Here is a 17,010-nt window from a genome sequence, read left to right as displayed (position 1 = left end):
ATTATTCAGCCTACGAAGTCGAGCCTGGGATCATTTCTCAAAGAAGCATCTCCCCTGGCCCACCCCCACCTGCCCCATAGTTTCCCTTCTGAAGTTTCCGTACACCCTACATTAGGACATAGCTTCCTCAGCTGCTGATTCAGATTCGTCTTTCCCTTTTCCACACTGCGAGCTTCCAGAGGAAGAGTTCATGTTTTATTGGCCTTTAACCTTAATGACCAGCATAGACTGGAGCTTAAAATGTATCAGCTGAGTGAATGAGTACAACCAGGCAAGGCCCAGTGAAAATGGTGTTTTGATCCACTCAGGCCGTTATCTGTTCATATTCTGAGGCTCCACAGAAGTGTCTTTGTACTTCTAGGACACATGATTTATGAGTTTGTCCTATTTCATTCCTCCCCTAGACTGTGAACTGCTAGAATTATCTATCTCCTCATCTGCCATAGAGAAAGTACTTTATCTGTATTTGAATAATTGAATTGACTGACTGGATTGCAAAATATTCCAACCTCCCTGGTCTATTTATTCTTTCGGATCCTTCCCAGGCATGTATGCATGAGGTAGGTGATTATTTATTTATCTTAAAGATTTTTTAATTTTATGGGCACCTGGGTGGCTTAGCTGGTTACGCATCGGACTCTTGGTTTCGACTCAGATCATGATCTCATGGGTTGTGAGACTGAGCCCCGCATGGGGCTCCATGCTCAGTGGGAAGTCTGCTTGAGATTCTCTCCCTCTGCCCTTCCCTCTCAAATAATAAATAAATCTAAAAAAAAAAAAAGATTTTTAATTTTAAGTACAACCTACCCCCATCATGCGGGGCTCGAACTCACAACCCCAAGATCAAGAGTCCCACGCTCTACTGACTAAGCCAGCCAGGTGCCCCGAGGCAGGGGATTGTTTAAATCTCAAGGAGTATCCCGGTAGCTTATTTAAGCCAAAAAGTATACCAAGGATATCAATATAACTAAAATGCACCGTGAACTTAATATTGACACTAAAACAACTTTGAAGGTGGACAAATAATTTTATTTTGTGCATGCAAATACATGTCAAGTACTGCAAACTTTTTCCATCAATTTTCTCTCAAACACTGAAAATCATGATGCTCTATTCTGTGAACAGCCAAAGCTAATATCTCTTCACTTCAGTGCTACAGCAAAAACACACGGATTCACTCTTTGCTATTCACTATCGTCACAACCCTCATTGTTCCATCTCTGCCCTCCCCCCACATACAGGCCTTATAAATCCTAGCCTTCCCCATTTAATCCTATTCCTATAGCACAAAGGGAAACATTACAATTTGGAAATTCAAATTGAAATAAATGGAATAGAATTTATTCCCATATATATTCCCCATTTCATTGTACAGAATTATTTTAAATTATAGTTTTAAATAGAAGCTGAGTATATGCCTTAAAAATGAGCATTAAATCCATCTTAGAGATGGTGCCTGCTTTTTACATGATGGGTGTACACCATCTTTAATTTCATTTACATTTCAATCGAACAATAGATTTGCAAAGAAAATGTCTAATACAGACGTAAAAATATTCACACTAGAGCTTCACAATCGGTTGTACAATTGACAAACAGGCCTCTTTTCCCAAACTTTCCAGCTAAGCAAATTTATAAAATGTAATCAATGCAACAAGAAAAACATTTCTCTTTCACTTCCAGGGAAAAGAATATGCAATAAACAGTATAAATGCAGACAGCAGTTGCTGCAAGCTAACCACGATACTCCCAAGTGGCTGTACAGTGGATATGTGCAGTACGAATAAAAGCCACATGTGTTGTATCACAACTACAGTATAATTGTTTGCCCAGCTAAGAGAATGCATGCACTTCCATGCCTTGGGTTATAAAGTGAGGCCTAATTCTCGACAGATTGATGGAATATATGCAAATGACCTTGGCTTTTGGCAGTACTAAGTGCAGCCAGTGTCTATGTTCCACTGGTTTGAGGATATTTTTTAAATTTTACTTAAAAAAAGAAAAAAGTTGCCAATTTCGGATTTGGGGGAATAACTGCTCTTGGAGTAGAAATAAGACTCCACTCAAATGTGGGGTGTTCCGATCAGTGGCCTTGACTCCTTGTATTCCCTTGCCAGCAAAGGGATACAAAGAAACTGCTAGTATAAAGGAATAACTAGCAAATGTATTCAATTTATCCAGAAAATGGGATACTCCTTGAGCACTTTCATTTGTGTTCTGCTTGCAGAAGGGGTTCTTATGAAGGAGTTACAGTAAGTGATCCCATCAACACTCTTCAATCACTAAAACACAAGAAAAGTTCTTCCAGGAAACTAATACATAGTTGCAATGCAACTTTTCCCTTTAACTGCTCAATTACCAATACTGGTGACAGTCTGCTCAGAAAACCACACCAAGAAGCTAGGGAAGAAATATTCAGATTCAAAGTTGAAATCACATGCTGAATCTGATCATTACAATTCCACCCCTGTCAACTAGACAACATGGGCTTTAACATCTAAAATGCAAGAGCAAGCTAGATGGTTTTTAAAACAACGTTTTCAAATGTTTAAATGATCCCATTTTAAATTCCTAGAAATTGCTGTGCATCCTGTAATTTTCTCAAGGCAGCATATAAAATTGGGATGTGCTTTATATACTTAGAATCAACTCGAAATTTGAGTGAAAGTGACTAGATCCATACAAATGGGATATTTCAGTTCTCGTACAGGAGGTGAGGTTTCTTTTATTATTCTCTTGTGAGAGTAAATAACTACTAGAAAAGAAATCAGTGCCACTGACCCAGTGAAGTACTACCTTCTCTTGAAAATTGTAACGCACGAACTCCATGCATGACACTGGCTTACCAGGTGGTACTGAAACGAAGTCATGGCAGGAAAGGCAAGGGAATCTGCTCTGCTCAGGTGCCAATTAGACGAAATACATACATCACTTTCTCAGGTTTTAGAAAATGAACTGACATTACAAAAGAGAACTACTGAGGCTACATTCACAGAATCTGAATGAGGCACATGGCCTTCAAAGTGGGACTTAGAAATGGTAAAACAAAAACACAAAAAATAAAACAAATGCCCCACCATTTTCCCACTTTCCAGACCTCAGACTACTTTTTCCTAATTGGACCACAGGCACCATAAGCAGTTAAATTAACCGACATTACATCTTTCCTCTCCTATTGCCTTATATACTGATTTCAAACATATGTACATCACAACATGCTGGTAAAAGGGTCAAATGACACAATGCACCCAAATTTAAAAAGTCACATCCTTGGTCTGATTTGTAATTTTTTTTCCCTCCATGACATCAGGGAGTAACTTTCTGAAGAAGGATCAGAAAAATTGCTCTTTCTTCGAAAGGGGCAGAGAACCAGTCTTTCCTTACGTGAAACCCACCATGAGAAAAAGAAGACGGCTGCTACACAGATAAAGGATGCAATACAGAATAATCCCGACACAGAAACAATTCCTGTGCTGTTAGTGAGAACAGAGTAAGATTTGAAGAACAGGGCGTTATTGTTTTCTGGGATCACCTGCTGCAAGACAAGCATTATTTTAATATAAATATTCTGAGACATATCAATAAGGTTGGCAGGTATATACATACACTGATGCAAATGTGATTTCACTGGACAAGTAGGCAAACACCTAAGCAGTTTATCCCAAACCCCTCCAGCAGAGCACAACCAAGTTTCAAAATTTCAATTTTAAAATTAAAAAGATAAGGTTAAATACACAAGATCAATTTATGTAGTATATATTCACCCTCAGAACGTGCTGAAGATGTTTTGCGTAGTTCTGTTGCACAGAGGGTTCTTTCCCTGAGGGCACATAAGGAGCTCTCAAACTGTTAATAGGTCTCTATTTTGTAACAAAATAGCAATTTTAAAATCTTAAAAAAAAATACATTACCTTCAACATGGAAGATCTCACTATTTAAATATCCATGAAATAGACATACTGGTTTGCATATCCTTTTTGGAAATACAAACAGCAAATAAAGTACATTGGAAGCATTTTAAATGTAATAAGCGCATATTTATAGAAGGGTTCTGATATAAATTATATAACAATCATGTTCCTGTAATATCCTAGGCTAATTTATAATGTCAGAAATAAGTTAATGTAACATGGTTTAAAACTCTCATTCCTATTCATTTCAGGTTACAGAGTGAAATAAATAAAATGTCTTTGTAGGGATAGGGAGCACTGGCCATGGCAAAAAGGTACAGTACTAACCGAAGGAAACGAAGTCAAGGCTACTGTGCTGTTACGCTACGAACAAACGTCTTCATACATCTGAACAGTAAATAAATGTGTAAGATCTTCCATACTGACACCAGAATATCAAAACTACCCCTTTGTTTCTCAGGTATATTTACAACTTATCAGTCACCTTATGAGCATGTTCATTAAGACAGGTTATCAAACACCAGTATTTACTCATTCTGATCAAGAAATTTCAGGGAAATGTCAACCCTCCCGCCCCTGGAAATGTGCACAAAACTTTTTATCAAAATCTTATCTGATACAATGCTGTGGTTTTGTAAAACAACTAAATAGCTCAGACGACCAATAACATGATCCTGTTTAAGCATCTTGCTAGCAGGAAAAGCCCTTACATACAGTACACCTGGTGAAAGATCAGCTTGGCTTAAAATATTCCAGTACAATTTTCAGAGTAAACAACTTCACAGAAGTTAATTAAAAAAATAATAATAAAAGTCAAACTAATCTCAAAGAAACCGGGGGGAAAACAAAGAGACAAACTATAGGTAAGATCACCAGGAAGGAATGCCCAGCTTTTGTTTCCAAATGTTGACTGAAATTTAGGTTTCAGTAAAATACCTCCCACAAATCTGGGGCATGGCTGGTTGAACATACTGCATACTTCCAGATGCCAGGTCCAAACATTTTTCAGTCACATTTAGCAGGGCAGAAATTATTCGTGTTTTTAAGTATGAATAAAGGTTAGCCAATGTTCTATTATTACATGGTTCATAGTCTTATCAACCTAACAGTCAGAAAACAAGGAAAATTAAACCCCAACGTGAAGTAACAATAAACGATATTTAACCAAGATATTGCAATGAACATCTAAATTAATTAGTTTAAATAAAAAAAAAACAAACAAAAAAACCAGCAATACCATCTTGTTAGTCAGTGCAAACGCTACATACAGGGTTTTCTCAAGAAAGCTGAAAGCACCTGATTCTTTTGCCAAGTCATCAGAGTCAATAATGTACAGGCTTAAATCTGCATTTTAAAAAACTGCCATTACATTAGTGCATAATTTATCAAAATTGTAAAAACGATTCTGCATAACTTAGGAGAATTTAATATCTAGTACATCAGCTGAAAGACTTAGGCACTTGGTTATATATTTAATTACTTACTTCAACAAGTAGCCTGTGTATAAATATTAACAAAGCAGAAACTATTCTTGAAAAATGGAAAATTAAAAAAAATTTCAATGCTACAGATAAAAGCACTGCACCACACTCCTACATATAATGCAGTAAAGAAAGCTAGTATATAACCCTGTAAAATTCTATGGTAAGAACGTCTAACTCCACTCTTCAAAGTAAAAAAAAAAAAAGAAAAGAAAAGAAAAGAAAGGAAGGAAGGAAGGAAGAAAGGAAGGAAGGAAAAGAAAAAAAAACCCATGCAAAGTCCCATGAAAAAGATAAATAAAGCAGCTGGAATGAGATGGAAATTTCTCTCAGCAAAACAAAATAGAAATAAATAAGTTAATTAAGTCTACTTTCACTAGATGTATCATTGTAGGATCCTGCTAGTTTAATAACTGAGTTGTTAATTTTCTATAGAAGCCATTTAAAATAGGAAATGGCTCAGTTACTGCACCGGATTGCTACAAACTCATAAAAAGCTGCTTGAAGCTTAAGTTAAATGTCCAAATTCCAATCACCTCTGGAAAGTGAACGTGTTACCCTAGTAAAGTAAATTTTCTTTTTTTTTCATAATGCTAATGCAAGAGGGCTTGAAGTATCAAAGAGTCCACAGGAAATGGATGCCCCCAGTAATATCTTTTTTTAAAAAAAATATACATTATATAATATATATTATATATATAAAAAGCTAGTGTAAATGCTTCCATGGTATGGTCACAAATTTGAAAGATGAACCTCCTTTCAGCTGTTAACCATCTTCCCATTTGCAACAGGTTTTAAAAAGTCGTTTTTATCTTCAGACATAACATGAGTTTTCAGAATGAGGTTGCCAACACTGACAGACGTGGTGATGGGGAGGCAACTTGCATTGCTAATGGACACTGGGAGTGGCTGGCTAAAGCAAGAAGTTACCGGCAGAATTGTTTTTTGCTCCTCCCTGGGAGAAAATAAATGACATGGAAAACAAATTAGCTTTAAGTGAAAACTTTAAAGAATAACCATACATGCTTAATACAAGTTGTAACAAACTTTAGGAGCCCCTAGCAAAGGCATGTCTTTATCACTAAAAAGTATCCATGTTCACTAAGAAAAAAGTCCCACTTTCCAAAAATCATATTCCAAAAAATAAAATACTGGTTGATTTAAGGCCAACAAACTATCAAGTTCCAGACTAACCCATATTTTTGGCAGTAATTATATAAAATGGCAATATTAAATCCAAGAGTATCTTCACATGATTTTTAAAAAGGGAAATCCTACGTATAGGTTTTAATTCTCCATTTTGTCATCTAGAAGTCTGCCGACCAGACTGAGAAAGTATAATCTGATGCTGGAGCATGAGGACAACAACATTTATCCCAACAAATAAAGTTTCAGGCCCCTTAAATGGGCTACTATGTTTGTTCAAATTTACCTCTTCTCTCCTAAAAATCGAGACTGACCCAATCATGTCCTATTACATAGGGTCTTCCCCTCACGGGATAAAGCCAAAAATGCATTTAACACTGCATCTATTTCTCTTTAAATATTTATAGCCTACGTCCACTGGTTAGGAATTATCTGTCTAACACTCACAGAATCACATGGTCTTCACCTAAACTCTGTCTCTTCTGCTCCAGCGGCTCCTTTTGGTGCTGCTGGACTGGGTGCCCGTTTTCCACTGCTGTTCCATTCAGCAACTGATCATTTTGAGAACTGATACCAAGCTGTATGTCCAGGATCTCCTAAGAAAATAAAATGTTAATCCTTCACTATGAAAGCACTTTACACTTTCATTGCCAATGGAATAAAGCCTCCTAAATATCTAATTGTGGTACTTACTTCAATTTGTTCACCTTGTCCATCAGGTTCATCAGTATCGAGTGCCGAAAGCTCTAACTCAATATCCCTATCAGGTTTAGTATCGCTTGAATCTTCTGTATAATCACTCTGTAATTAAGAAAAATGCTGATTTTATACCTGTGGAAGCTGGGGCTTCCCTTTTAGATTAAAATGGGAATCCCAATGATTGAAATAAGGAATTATATAAGAAATCTGGTACTACAATTTTATTTCTATTCTGAGTTTTAAAAGCAATCATCCGCCAGAAAAAGGCACACTAACATGCGCTAAGTAACGGCAGAAACCAACACAACAGCAAACAGTAAATACATTACACACGAAGCTGGGAGATTCAGTTTCTTTACCTCTCCGTTTCTCAGTTCAATTTCCTTGCTTAGAAGATTTAAGGTAAGGTGACGGCCTTCATCCAGGGAATTCCATTTCTGTTGCATGGCCAGAGCATTGGCCTCCCTCTGAAGAAGCAGTGAGTTACTCTTGGCCTACAGGAAAGAAAAAAAAAAGTAAAGTTAGCTTCCAACCGCCATTTTATTTTTTAAGAATTCAAAGCTGAACAACACAGAGCCTACCTGCTGAAGTTCAATGCTCAAAAGGTCTCCAGTACTGGAATGCTTTCGATGACCAGATAAATCAGTAACAATGAATCTGTCCCTTTAAAGAGAAACAAGTTTATAGAGTTATAAAAGTGAAATCAATGAAGCAACAAAAGCAGGAATGGCTATCATATGCCATACATGTTTTCGGTAAGGGATCAACCCTGAAAGTTTCAGTTGTCATTCCAAATGTACGTTCTTTCAGAAATTTGTTATATAGCTAGATTCATCAAAACATACTTCACGAATAATCAGGGGGTAGGATCTATACTCTTGAGGATAACGTACAAGTCTGAGAATAGAGAATCCAAGAGAAAATTAAGAGTAACATTACCGTTCAATATAGTGTGCTGATGATGTGGCCTCGTTACCATATGAACTCCACCTTGAATCAACAGCATTGACATAAGGAACATAATCTACAGAAATGCAGAAAAAAACAATGATCACAAAAATGAAAAACCACTATATAAATGTGAACATACATTTTTAAGAAAAGATCCCTAATTTTATCCAACCACCCATGTTCTCCTGGCTAAACCATTTAATTCTGAGCTTCCTATGATTATTAATGGAGGGAAATGTTCTGTACCTCACAAAATGAGGATTAAAAAGCACAGTGTTAGAACATATCAGTATTAGTAAGGTGGATTACCTGATACACTGATAGGCTTAGTGGCACTTCCTTGGGAAGCAGTGGCCTGGACAGGATCCGTGGTATGGTAACCTGTACGTGAAGATCTGGAAATTGCACCCCATTTTGAGATGATAGGTCCATCACTAAATGGAATTATTGGGTCTTCTTCTTTTGTCCTTCTCTGGGTTTCAAATAAATGCACTCTTCTCTTAACATCTCCACTGTCCAGGTCCTGCACAAACCAAAGAAAATCAATAAAGGGATTGCTGGCAAGTACTTCAGCTAGTGATACAGATACATGCTTTCAAAAGACATGTAATTAAGCTTTCTGGTAAATTTAACACTAGCTATAGATCTCAGTGGTATTCCAACATCTATTTTAAACCACCGAACTATGCTCAAATAATTTTAACATCAAATGCAATGTATTTCAGACTTACCTAAATATAACTCTGCTGCTTACAGAGGAGTTATATAGTAACAATATGAAGATGAAAGCATTCAATCACTCTAAAACTTGAGTCAACATGCATGATATCCCCCCGCCCCCCCAAATCATACCATTAATACAGCATTTGAATTAGCAATTACATCTCTGGGCTCTGAATCGATGGCATTTATACAGGAGCCTATGGTGCCACAAGACCAGGGAGAATAATGAGAAAGATGATCTTCTTCAAATTTTGTACCACTCACACTCTCAGAGAACTGATTTAAAAAAAAAAAAAAAAAAAAAAAAGGCATAGTCAGTTAGTACAATTCTTAAACTTAAAAACTTGTAACTAAAAAGAAGTAACAATTACAGAATATATAGGACTTCACAGTGAACAATTAAATCTTCAATAATTAATATAAAAAACTGTCATAACAAGTAGTATCTATACTTTGTGTTTATATTGTTCATTAACAGAAGATAGAATGACTGCTCTTTTTACTTTGTCCCTTCAGTACTCGTAAGAAACCCGACTGACACTATCAAAACCAATCAACAAATATTTGCAGCATGCCTTAAGCATGGACGAGGTACTCCAAAAAATGAAAAAAGCAAACACACACAGACCACAGTCCACAGTGGTAGTTTATAATTCTCTTGAGAAAAGACCAACATGAAAATATGGGAATATAAATGATAAACCATGCAAGATTTAAAAAAAAAAAAAAAAACAACTCAAAGGCAGCTCTCTGGAACTGGAAGTTAACAAATTTTAAAGGGACTGTCAGAATTACAGGATCAGAATAATAAGTTGTAATAATCATTAAATCTCGTTTACTGATTATACAGATACAGAAAGCCAAGGCCGAAAAGGTTAAATTACTTATCCGAAGTCATATGGCTAGCAAATAGCAGAGCTGAGTGTCAGGGAAATACTTTTTTTAAGTATCTCTACACCCAACATGGGGCTTGAACTCACGACCCCAAGATCAAGAGTCGCGTGCTCTACTGACTGAGTCAGCCAGGCTCCCCAGGGAAATACTTATTTCTTAAAGCATTAGTATAAAAAATTTAAATACATTTTTGTATCAAGCAAGTGGCAACTCCATTACACTGCTGTCAAGATGTTCAGCTGCTTTTAAGAAGTCTAAGGTGTTTTTTTTGAAGATTTTTAAAATATATATTTACTTGAGAGTAGAGAGAACGAGTTGGGGGAAGGACAGAGGGAGAAACAGAGTCCCCACTGAGCAGGGAGCCCAACAAGGGGCTCGACCCCAGGACCCTGGATCATGACCTGAGCTGAAGGCAGATGCTTAACAAACTGAGCCACCCAGGCGCCTAAAGAAATCTAAGTTTGATGAGGAATTTGGATCTAGTTTAAAAATTCAATGGTTTATTGAAATACTTATGGATGAAAAAATATGATGTCTATGACTACTTTCAATAATCCAGAGGAAAGGGAGGGTACAAATCAAACAAGACTGGCTGAGTAGATAATTAGGGGTGATAGGTACATGGGGTTTATTATATACTATTCTCTCTACTTTTTATGTGTTTGAAATTTTTCATAGTAAGATTTTAAGAAATTTTTTATATTAGAGCCTGTAGGAATGGGAAATCAACCAAACTATAGGAATTTAAAAAAAAAAAAAAGGTTTGTTCTACATATAAAAGTACCGAAAACAACAGCGTACACTGAAATGATCCTAGTACAAAAACTTGTTTTGTAACAAGAACAACGGGTAACAGTGATATAGAACTGCAAAAATAAAACAGTAGGCATTTCTGTACCTCTTGTGAAGTAGGGAAGAAATGCCCGTGCCAGACCAGGATTCAAATCCCAGCTACTTACAGGCTGAATTTACTACTTGGGCAAATTACTTAACTTCTCTGAGTAGGATTCCTAAAAAATACAGATTTAATACCTGCCCTCTAAGATTTTTGTGAGAATTAAATAAAATAACATTATGGAAATGCTTAGTACAGTGCCTGGCACAAGTAGGTGCTCAATAAATGGTAGATATACATCTTATTAATTAAAACCAGAAAAACAATGAGAACTACACTTCTGAAAAGACTTTCAATTCTTGGTGGGAAAAGGACTGTGACTTCATGGTCTTCAGAGTCTGACAATGCCTAACTGTAGTGCTCATTACATACTCAGTGTTCACAGAACTGAGCAGACTAGACTACACACCAAGCCACGCAAAACAGCCAACACAGCTAAGCCTGGTTTGAAGGAGTGCTCTGAGGTCAGGTGTCTGACCTGCCCTTGCAACATCAAATGATTAAGACCTTTCTTACATCAGTGCGAAAGTCTACACTGAATAGAGGAGAAGGTGGTGTTGGTGACTGTGTTGCCACAGGAAGAGTTGAAGAGACAAGAGGTGCTTTCTGAGTGTGGTACTGTGCCCACTGCTCTGGCTTTCTTCTTATCTGCTCCTCGCAACTGGTCTTCAAATGACCACAAGGTTCCTAAGGGGGGATAAAAGAAACAATCTTAATCATCTAGGGAGCAGTAAATAAATTTAACTATGCTCTGTGGAAATAATGTTAACAGTTTATTATATCTCTGGGACCAAAAAAAAAAAAAAAAAATACAGTAGGGAAGTCACCTTAGTCTGTTCTCCACGCATTTAAATGAAAGGGTTAATATTGAATCCAGTGATGTTAAAAGTACTGTCCGAGCACTCAGTTTTCTGGTTTAGGGAAGTCATTTCTATCTACATGGGAATACTGAAAACAGGCCTGTCCTTGTATTTTGGAGATTTTTTTTTTTACTTTCCCATCAGTGTCCTATCCAAGCATAGCATTTATTGAGCATTAATATGTATCAGGTCCAGTTCTAAGGGCTTTGTTTTTCTGATTTAATCCTCACAACAGCCTTATGAGGTAGGTACTACTATCACTGCCACCAAACATGAAAAACCTGACACACAGAAGTCAAGTGACTTCTGTAAGTCACACAATTCAGAAGTGGAGGAGCCAGAAACCTATACCCGGGAGGTATGACACCAAGTGTGACAGCAGGCTCTTACCCACTACACTACAGTAGCACTCTCCTACTTCCATCATCACTTACCCTTGGTAAAGGCACACTTGTCCTTGGCTCACTTGGTGGCTGACAAGCCACTGAATAATACCCATCTAATGAGTTATATCTTTCTCGCAAAGACGTCTGATAAACAGACGAGTGCATCACATCCATTGGAGGTAAAGAATTGCTTCTAATAATGTCATCTCGTTGGTACATAGGTGGGCGCCAGATGCGCCTGCTGTCGTACACGGGAGCATACATTCCAGAAGGTACTGGAGGAACTGGTCCATACGGCTGCGGAGGAGGAGGTTGGTAAGGAGAAGAATTCATTCGATCTCGAGGGGAAAATGTACTGTAATGATCAGCATATGGCATAGAAGCAGGTGGGAGGGAGGACTCTGGAACATTATTGGACCTCACAAAGCGAGGAACACAGGGAGCCACACCAGCTGGTACCGTTGGAGGTGGTGGGTAGTATCCTTGAAAATCAGAAAGAGGAGTATTTAATGTAATCTTAGTAAAATCCAACATTTTATAAAGATTTAAGTTGAAAGCAGCCTTTAATGTGGGAAAAGAAAGTAAGCTTTGAACCTTACTTAATCACCCCTGCCTTAGAAAGAAACTACATACTTTCAAGACACTACTATATGAAAATCATTAAAGTTCACTATCTTGTTAAACTGCTCCTCAAAACCCCAAGACAGAGCTGTTAACAGATGAATGGTAAGTTTCCTTCTAAGGCATCTACTGCCACAGGTTTTGCATTATGTAATTAGTTAGTTACATTATTGACTCAAAACTTTTGGGGAGCAGAGGTTAAAGACCTTTCAAAATCTATAAAATTGTGCATTGTCTTTCCAAAATTATACATAAGTATATACAGACCAAACATTCTGCAAACTATTTCAAGGGATTCACAAAACTCCCTGAAGTTCATCCATGGACCCCAAATTTGATGCATAGGAAGGAGAATCTTAAAACTACTGGCATGCAGAATCATCGATTCTTAGGGCAGAAAGAAAACTTAGTCCAAAGGATGGATGGATTTCTTTCTTTTCTTTCTCTTTCTTTCTCTCTCTCTCTTTCTTTCTTTCGTAGGCTCCATACCCAGCATGGAGCCCAACACAGGGCTTGAACTCATGACCCTGAGATCAAGACCTGAGCTGAGATTGAAAGCTGAACGCTTAACCAACTGAGCCACCCAGGCACCCCAATTAATTTCTTAATGTAGATATTCTAGGTAAGTGATTCACTTACTTATTTAAGGACAACAAATGTTATATTACAGTTTCTTTTTTTTCTTAGAACTATCTAAAATCACTTACCTGTCTGTGGGTACTGTGGGACTTCAAAGGGTATCTGAGTCCTTGGATCTTGAAAATACTGAATATTTTCAGAATGCTGAGGATATACTGGTACTCTAGTTATAAATGGGCTGGATTTTGGAGGCACAGAATTCAGCTCTGTTCCAACATTAGAAGGCCCAGCTGAGGTAGCCGCTACATTACTTACAGGAGTCTTGGGTGGAGAGCCAATTTTACTGGAGAGATAATTTATCAAGAACACAGAATCAATCACTGTCTGTAACTGTTGTCTTCCTCAGTAGGAATTTTTCACAAAGTAATATAGTGAAACCACTAATAGGAAAAACTTTAGGTACTTCCATAGTGAAAAATTAGGCAATGAATTTCATTGGCACCCTCCACTGCTCATTCATAGAATCATAGTAACAGATCTCATATTCTGGCAAAGGCAAAAAGAAATTCAAACAAATCCCAGGCACTAATGCGACCCATCAATCCCTTTTTACTCATTCTTTAAAAAAAGATTTTTCTTAGAGGAAAATTAAAAAAAAAAATTATTGTTCAAGAAGTTCTCAACAGAAACAATATACAGTTAACCCTTGAACAACACAGGTTTGAAATGCACAGGTCTACTTACAATGCAGATTTTTTTCAATGAATACAGTCCTATAAATGAATTTTCTCTATGTTTTCTTTTTTTAAATACTTTTTATTTTGTTTTTTTAAGTAACCTCTACCCTCAATGTGAAGCTCAAATGCATGACCCTGAGATCAAGAGTTGCATGTTGTACTGACCAAGCCCGCCAGGCACCCCTCCTTATGTTTTCTTAATGACATTTTCTTTTCTCTAGCTAACTTTACGGCAAGAATACAGTATATAGTACATTTAACCAACAAAATCTGTGTTGATTGATGATGTTTTCGGTAAAGCCTGTGCTCAACAGTTAGGCTATAAGTAGTTACATTTTTGGGAAATCAAAACTTATACTTGGACTTCGGACTGCACAGGGGGTTGATACCTCCAACCCCTGTGTTTTTTAAGGGCCAACTGTAGTCCACCAGAATTCTTTGGGACAAAGAAGACAGACATGTAAAAGAAGGGTTGTTCTAGTAAGAGCTAGATAGACATTTTGAAATGTAAACTCCTTGAGAAAAGGCCATTTTTGTCCTTTGGGGGGGGGGGCAGAGGGAGAGGGAGAGAGAGAATCTTAAGCAGGCTCCAAACCCAGCACAGAGCCTGACATGGGGCTCAGTCTCACAACCCTGAGATTGAGACCTGAGTCAAAATCAAGAGTTAGACACCTAACCAATTGAGCCACATGGGAGCCCCATTTTTGTCCATTTTGTTAACTGCTTGTCTCTCCAGAGTTTTGTTAACTGTTATATCTAGAAGAATTCCTGCCACACAGTAGTTAGTAAATATCTGTTGAACAAATGAAATAGTTCCTGCCACATAATAAGTAGTCAATAAATAACTAGCGGATGATTGAAATGCCAATATATGGTTACTCATTAAATTGATGCAAAATACATAAACTTTTTATTATTTTAAAACAAAGGATTTTCTTTGTTGAGTTACCAAGCAATCAGATCTAGAGGATCTCATCCTGGCTTTCTTACGTCCTATTAAGAAGTCCAACTTTAGGAGGGGCGCCTGGGTGGCACAGCAGTTAAGCGTCTGCCTTCGGCTCAGGGCGTGATCCCGGCGTTATGGGATCGAGCCCCACATCAGGCGCCTCTACTATGAGCCTGCTTCTCCCTCTCCCACTCCCCCTGCTTGTGTTCCCTCTCTCGCTGGCTGTCTCTATCTCTGTCAAATAAATAAATAAAATCTTAAAAAAAAAAAAGAAGTCCAACTTTAGGGCACCTGGGTGGCTCAGTCAGTTATGCATCTGCCTTTGGCTCAGGTCATGATCCCAGGGTCCTGGAAACCAGTCCCCCATTGGGCTCCCTGCTCAGTGGGGAGCCTGCTTCTACCCTCTCCCTCTGCCCCTCCCCACTGCTTGTGCTCTCTCTCAAATAAATAAAATCTTAAAAAAAAAAAAAAAGTCCAACTTTAGCAGAGCTTAGATATGTAGTGGCTCCAGAAAATGCACTTGTTAATGATGCAGGAATTCAGTATGTTGCATCCCAAGATTAGAGGGTTTTTCTCAAACTAGAGAAGCCCTTTTAAAGCTAGAATATAAACAAGGAGTATGGGCTGCTTTTAAGTCTAACACAGCAGATTAGTCTAGCAGATGTTTACTTCTATGTGTGAAATGAAAATAACTAAGGAACTGTGGGTAATAATAGTAGATACAAATTTACTGACTTACAGTTTAAAGATATTTTAGGGCTATGCTTATTCTTTGCAGTTAAATAAAGGCAACAAGGAAAATGATTAGGATTTCCTCATAACAGTAATATACTAACTCTTACTGAGCAATTACTGAGCACATTCCAGGCACTACACAATGTGCTTTAGACAGGTTATCTGCTGCTTCCATATCAAAATGTTATACGCTGTAAAATTTGGGTAAGTACTTTGAAATGGCAAATTTTTAGACTTGCCAGCAAAAAGGTATCAAAATCCATGACAAGATTCATAACCTCATGGGATCATGCAAGCTATCTGTAAAAATCAGACTTAAGGAAAACGCTAGCCTCTAGTCACATTCCAGTCAGACAGCTAGATTCCTTCCTACAGCTGTAGCCTACAGGGCTTTCAGGATTCTAGGCTCTTCCGCAGCATGCCTCTCCTGCCTACATGACTTTGCATGTGCTGCTTCCTGTACTGAGGAGTCCTTCCTTCCCAACTATTCATGTTTTTGGAACTAGCTCAGGTCTTCTCTAAGGAGCCTTCCACAATAACTCCCTGCAGAATGGTATTCTTTTTTTGTGTTCTAATAATACTTGGAACACAACTCCACTATAGTATCTCTCAGAATATATTATACGGTCCGATTACATCTGCCTCCCAAACCACACTGTAAGACCCTTTTTAGAAGCAGGGAGTAGTAGTAGCTAGTTCATTTTCATCACATTTCCACCAACTAGCTGGTGTTGGGCACATCAAAGATCCATAATTTTTGAATGAGTAGATGATTTATTTAGATTATTTTTTAAAGCTTTTTCCCTAGTCTTATCATTTAAAAAAACCGAGATATAATTTACCTTTTGAAGGTATACAATTCGGTGATTTTCGGTATATTCACAAGGTTGGACACTATCTAATTCTGAGACATTTTCATCAGCCCTGAGAGAAATCTCTCCTTGTTAGCATTCATTCCCCAGCCCCTGGCAACCACTCATATACTTTCTCTGTCTCTATGGATTTGCCTATTCTGGACATCAACATAAATGGAATTCTGTGATAAATGGTCTTTTATAGCTAGCTTCTTTCACTTAACATAGTGTTCAAGGTTCATCCATATTGTAGTATGTACTAGTACTTCACTCCTTTTTTATAGCTGAATACATTCCACTGTACGGGTATAAAACAGTTCTACATTACCTTGCCAAAACCCTTCAAAAACTCATTTCCTAAACATATATGTAACACAAGGTCTCCATAATCTGGTGCCAACCTATCTATCTAATCTTATTTTAACCAGTCCCTAATAAGACTTTCAGTTCTAAAAGGCTGGTCTCTTCAATATCCCGTATAATTACCTATATTACATTATTATATTACATATAATTTCCTAGAAGGCATATAGTAAACACTGACAGACTATTTAGGGTCAACAAAACCTGAACATGTTAAAACTCAAGATTT

The 17,010-nt window shown here is 37.5% G+C and overlaps 1 protein-coding gene across 4 annotated transcripts in view; it reads right to left on the bottom strand.

Annotated features, from left to right (window-relative positions):
• Positions 1-1,007: 1,007 nt before the first annotated feature.
• RC3H2 (ring finger and CCCH-type domains 2) overlaps positions 1,008-17,010 on the bottom strand; it is a 47,916-nt gene continuing 31,913 nt past the window's right edge. Inside the window, exons 11-21 of one of the 4 annotated variants that reach the window (XM_087869389.1) lie at positions 13,275-13,489; positions 11,995-12,428; positions 11,217-11,387; positions 9,071-9,187; positions 8,498-8,711; positions 8,177-8,261; positions 7,819-7,900; positions 7,597-7,731; positions 7,232-7,339; positions 6,986-7,134; positions 1,008-6,347 (exon numbers count right to left, since the gene is read on the bottom strand). In XM_087869389.1, coding sequence (XP_087725515.1) covers positions 6,152-6,347; positions 6,986-7,134; positions 7,232-7,339; positions 7,597-7,731; positions 7,819-7,900; positions 8,177-8,261; positions 8,498-8,711; positions 9,071-9,187; positions 11,217-11,387; positions 11,995-12,428; positions 13,275-13,489 — 1,906 coding nt within the window. In that variant the 3' untranslated portion in view covers positions 1,008-6,151. Of the gene's footprint in view, positions 6,348-6,985; positions 7,135-7,231; positions 7,340-7,596; positions 7,732-7,818; positions 7,901-8,176; positions 8,262-8,497; positions 8,712-9,040; positions 9,188-11,216; positions 11,388-11,994; positions 12,429-13,274; positions 13,490-17,010 lie in introns of all 4 variants that reach the window. The other 3 variants (XM_045791002.2, XM_045791005.2, XM_045791004.2) reach the window with 3 other exon arrangements.

The sequence above is a fragment of the Ursus americanus genome, chromosome 18 (genome assembly GCF_024610735.1).
Source record: "Ursus americanus isolate L20-20 chromosome 18, mUrsAme1.1.p, whole genome shotgun sequence".
NCBI classification, from domain to species: Eukaryota; Metazoa; Chordata; class Mammalia; order Carnivora; family Ursidae; genus Ursus; species Ursus americanus.
Note: the sequence above shows the minus strand (reverse complement) of the source record. Positions and strands in the feature narration are given on the sequence as shown.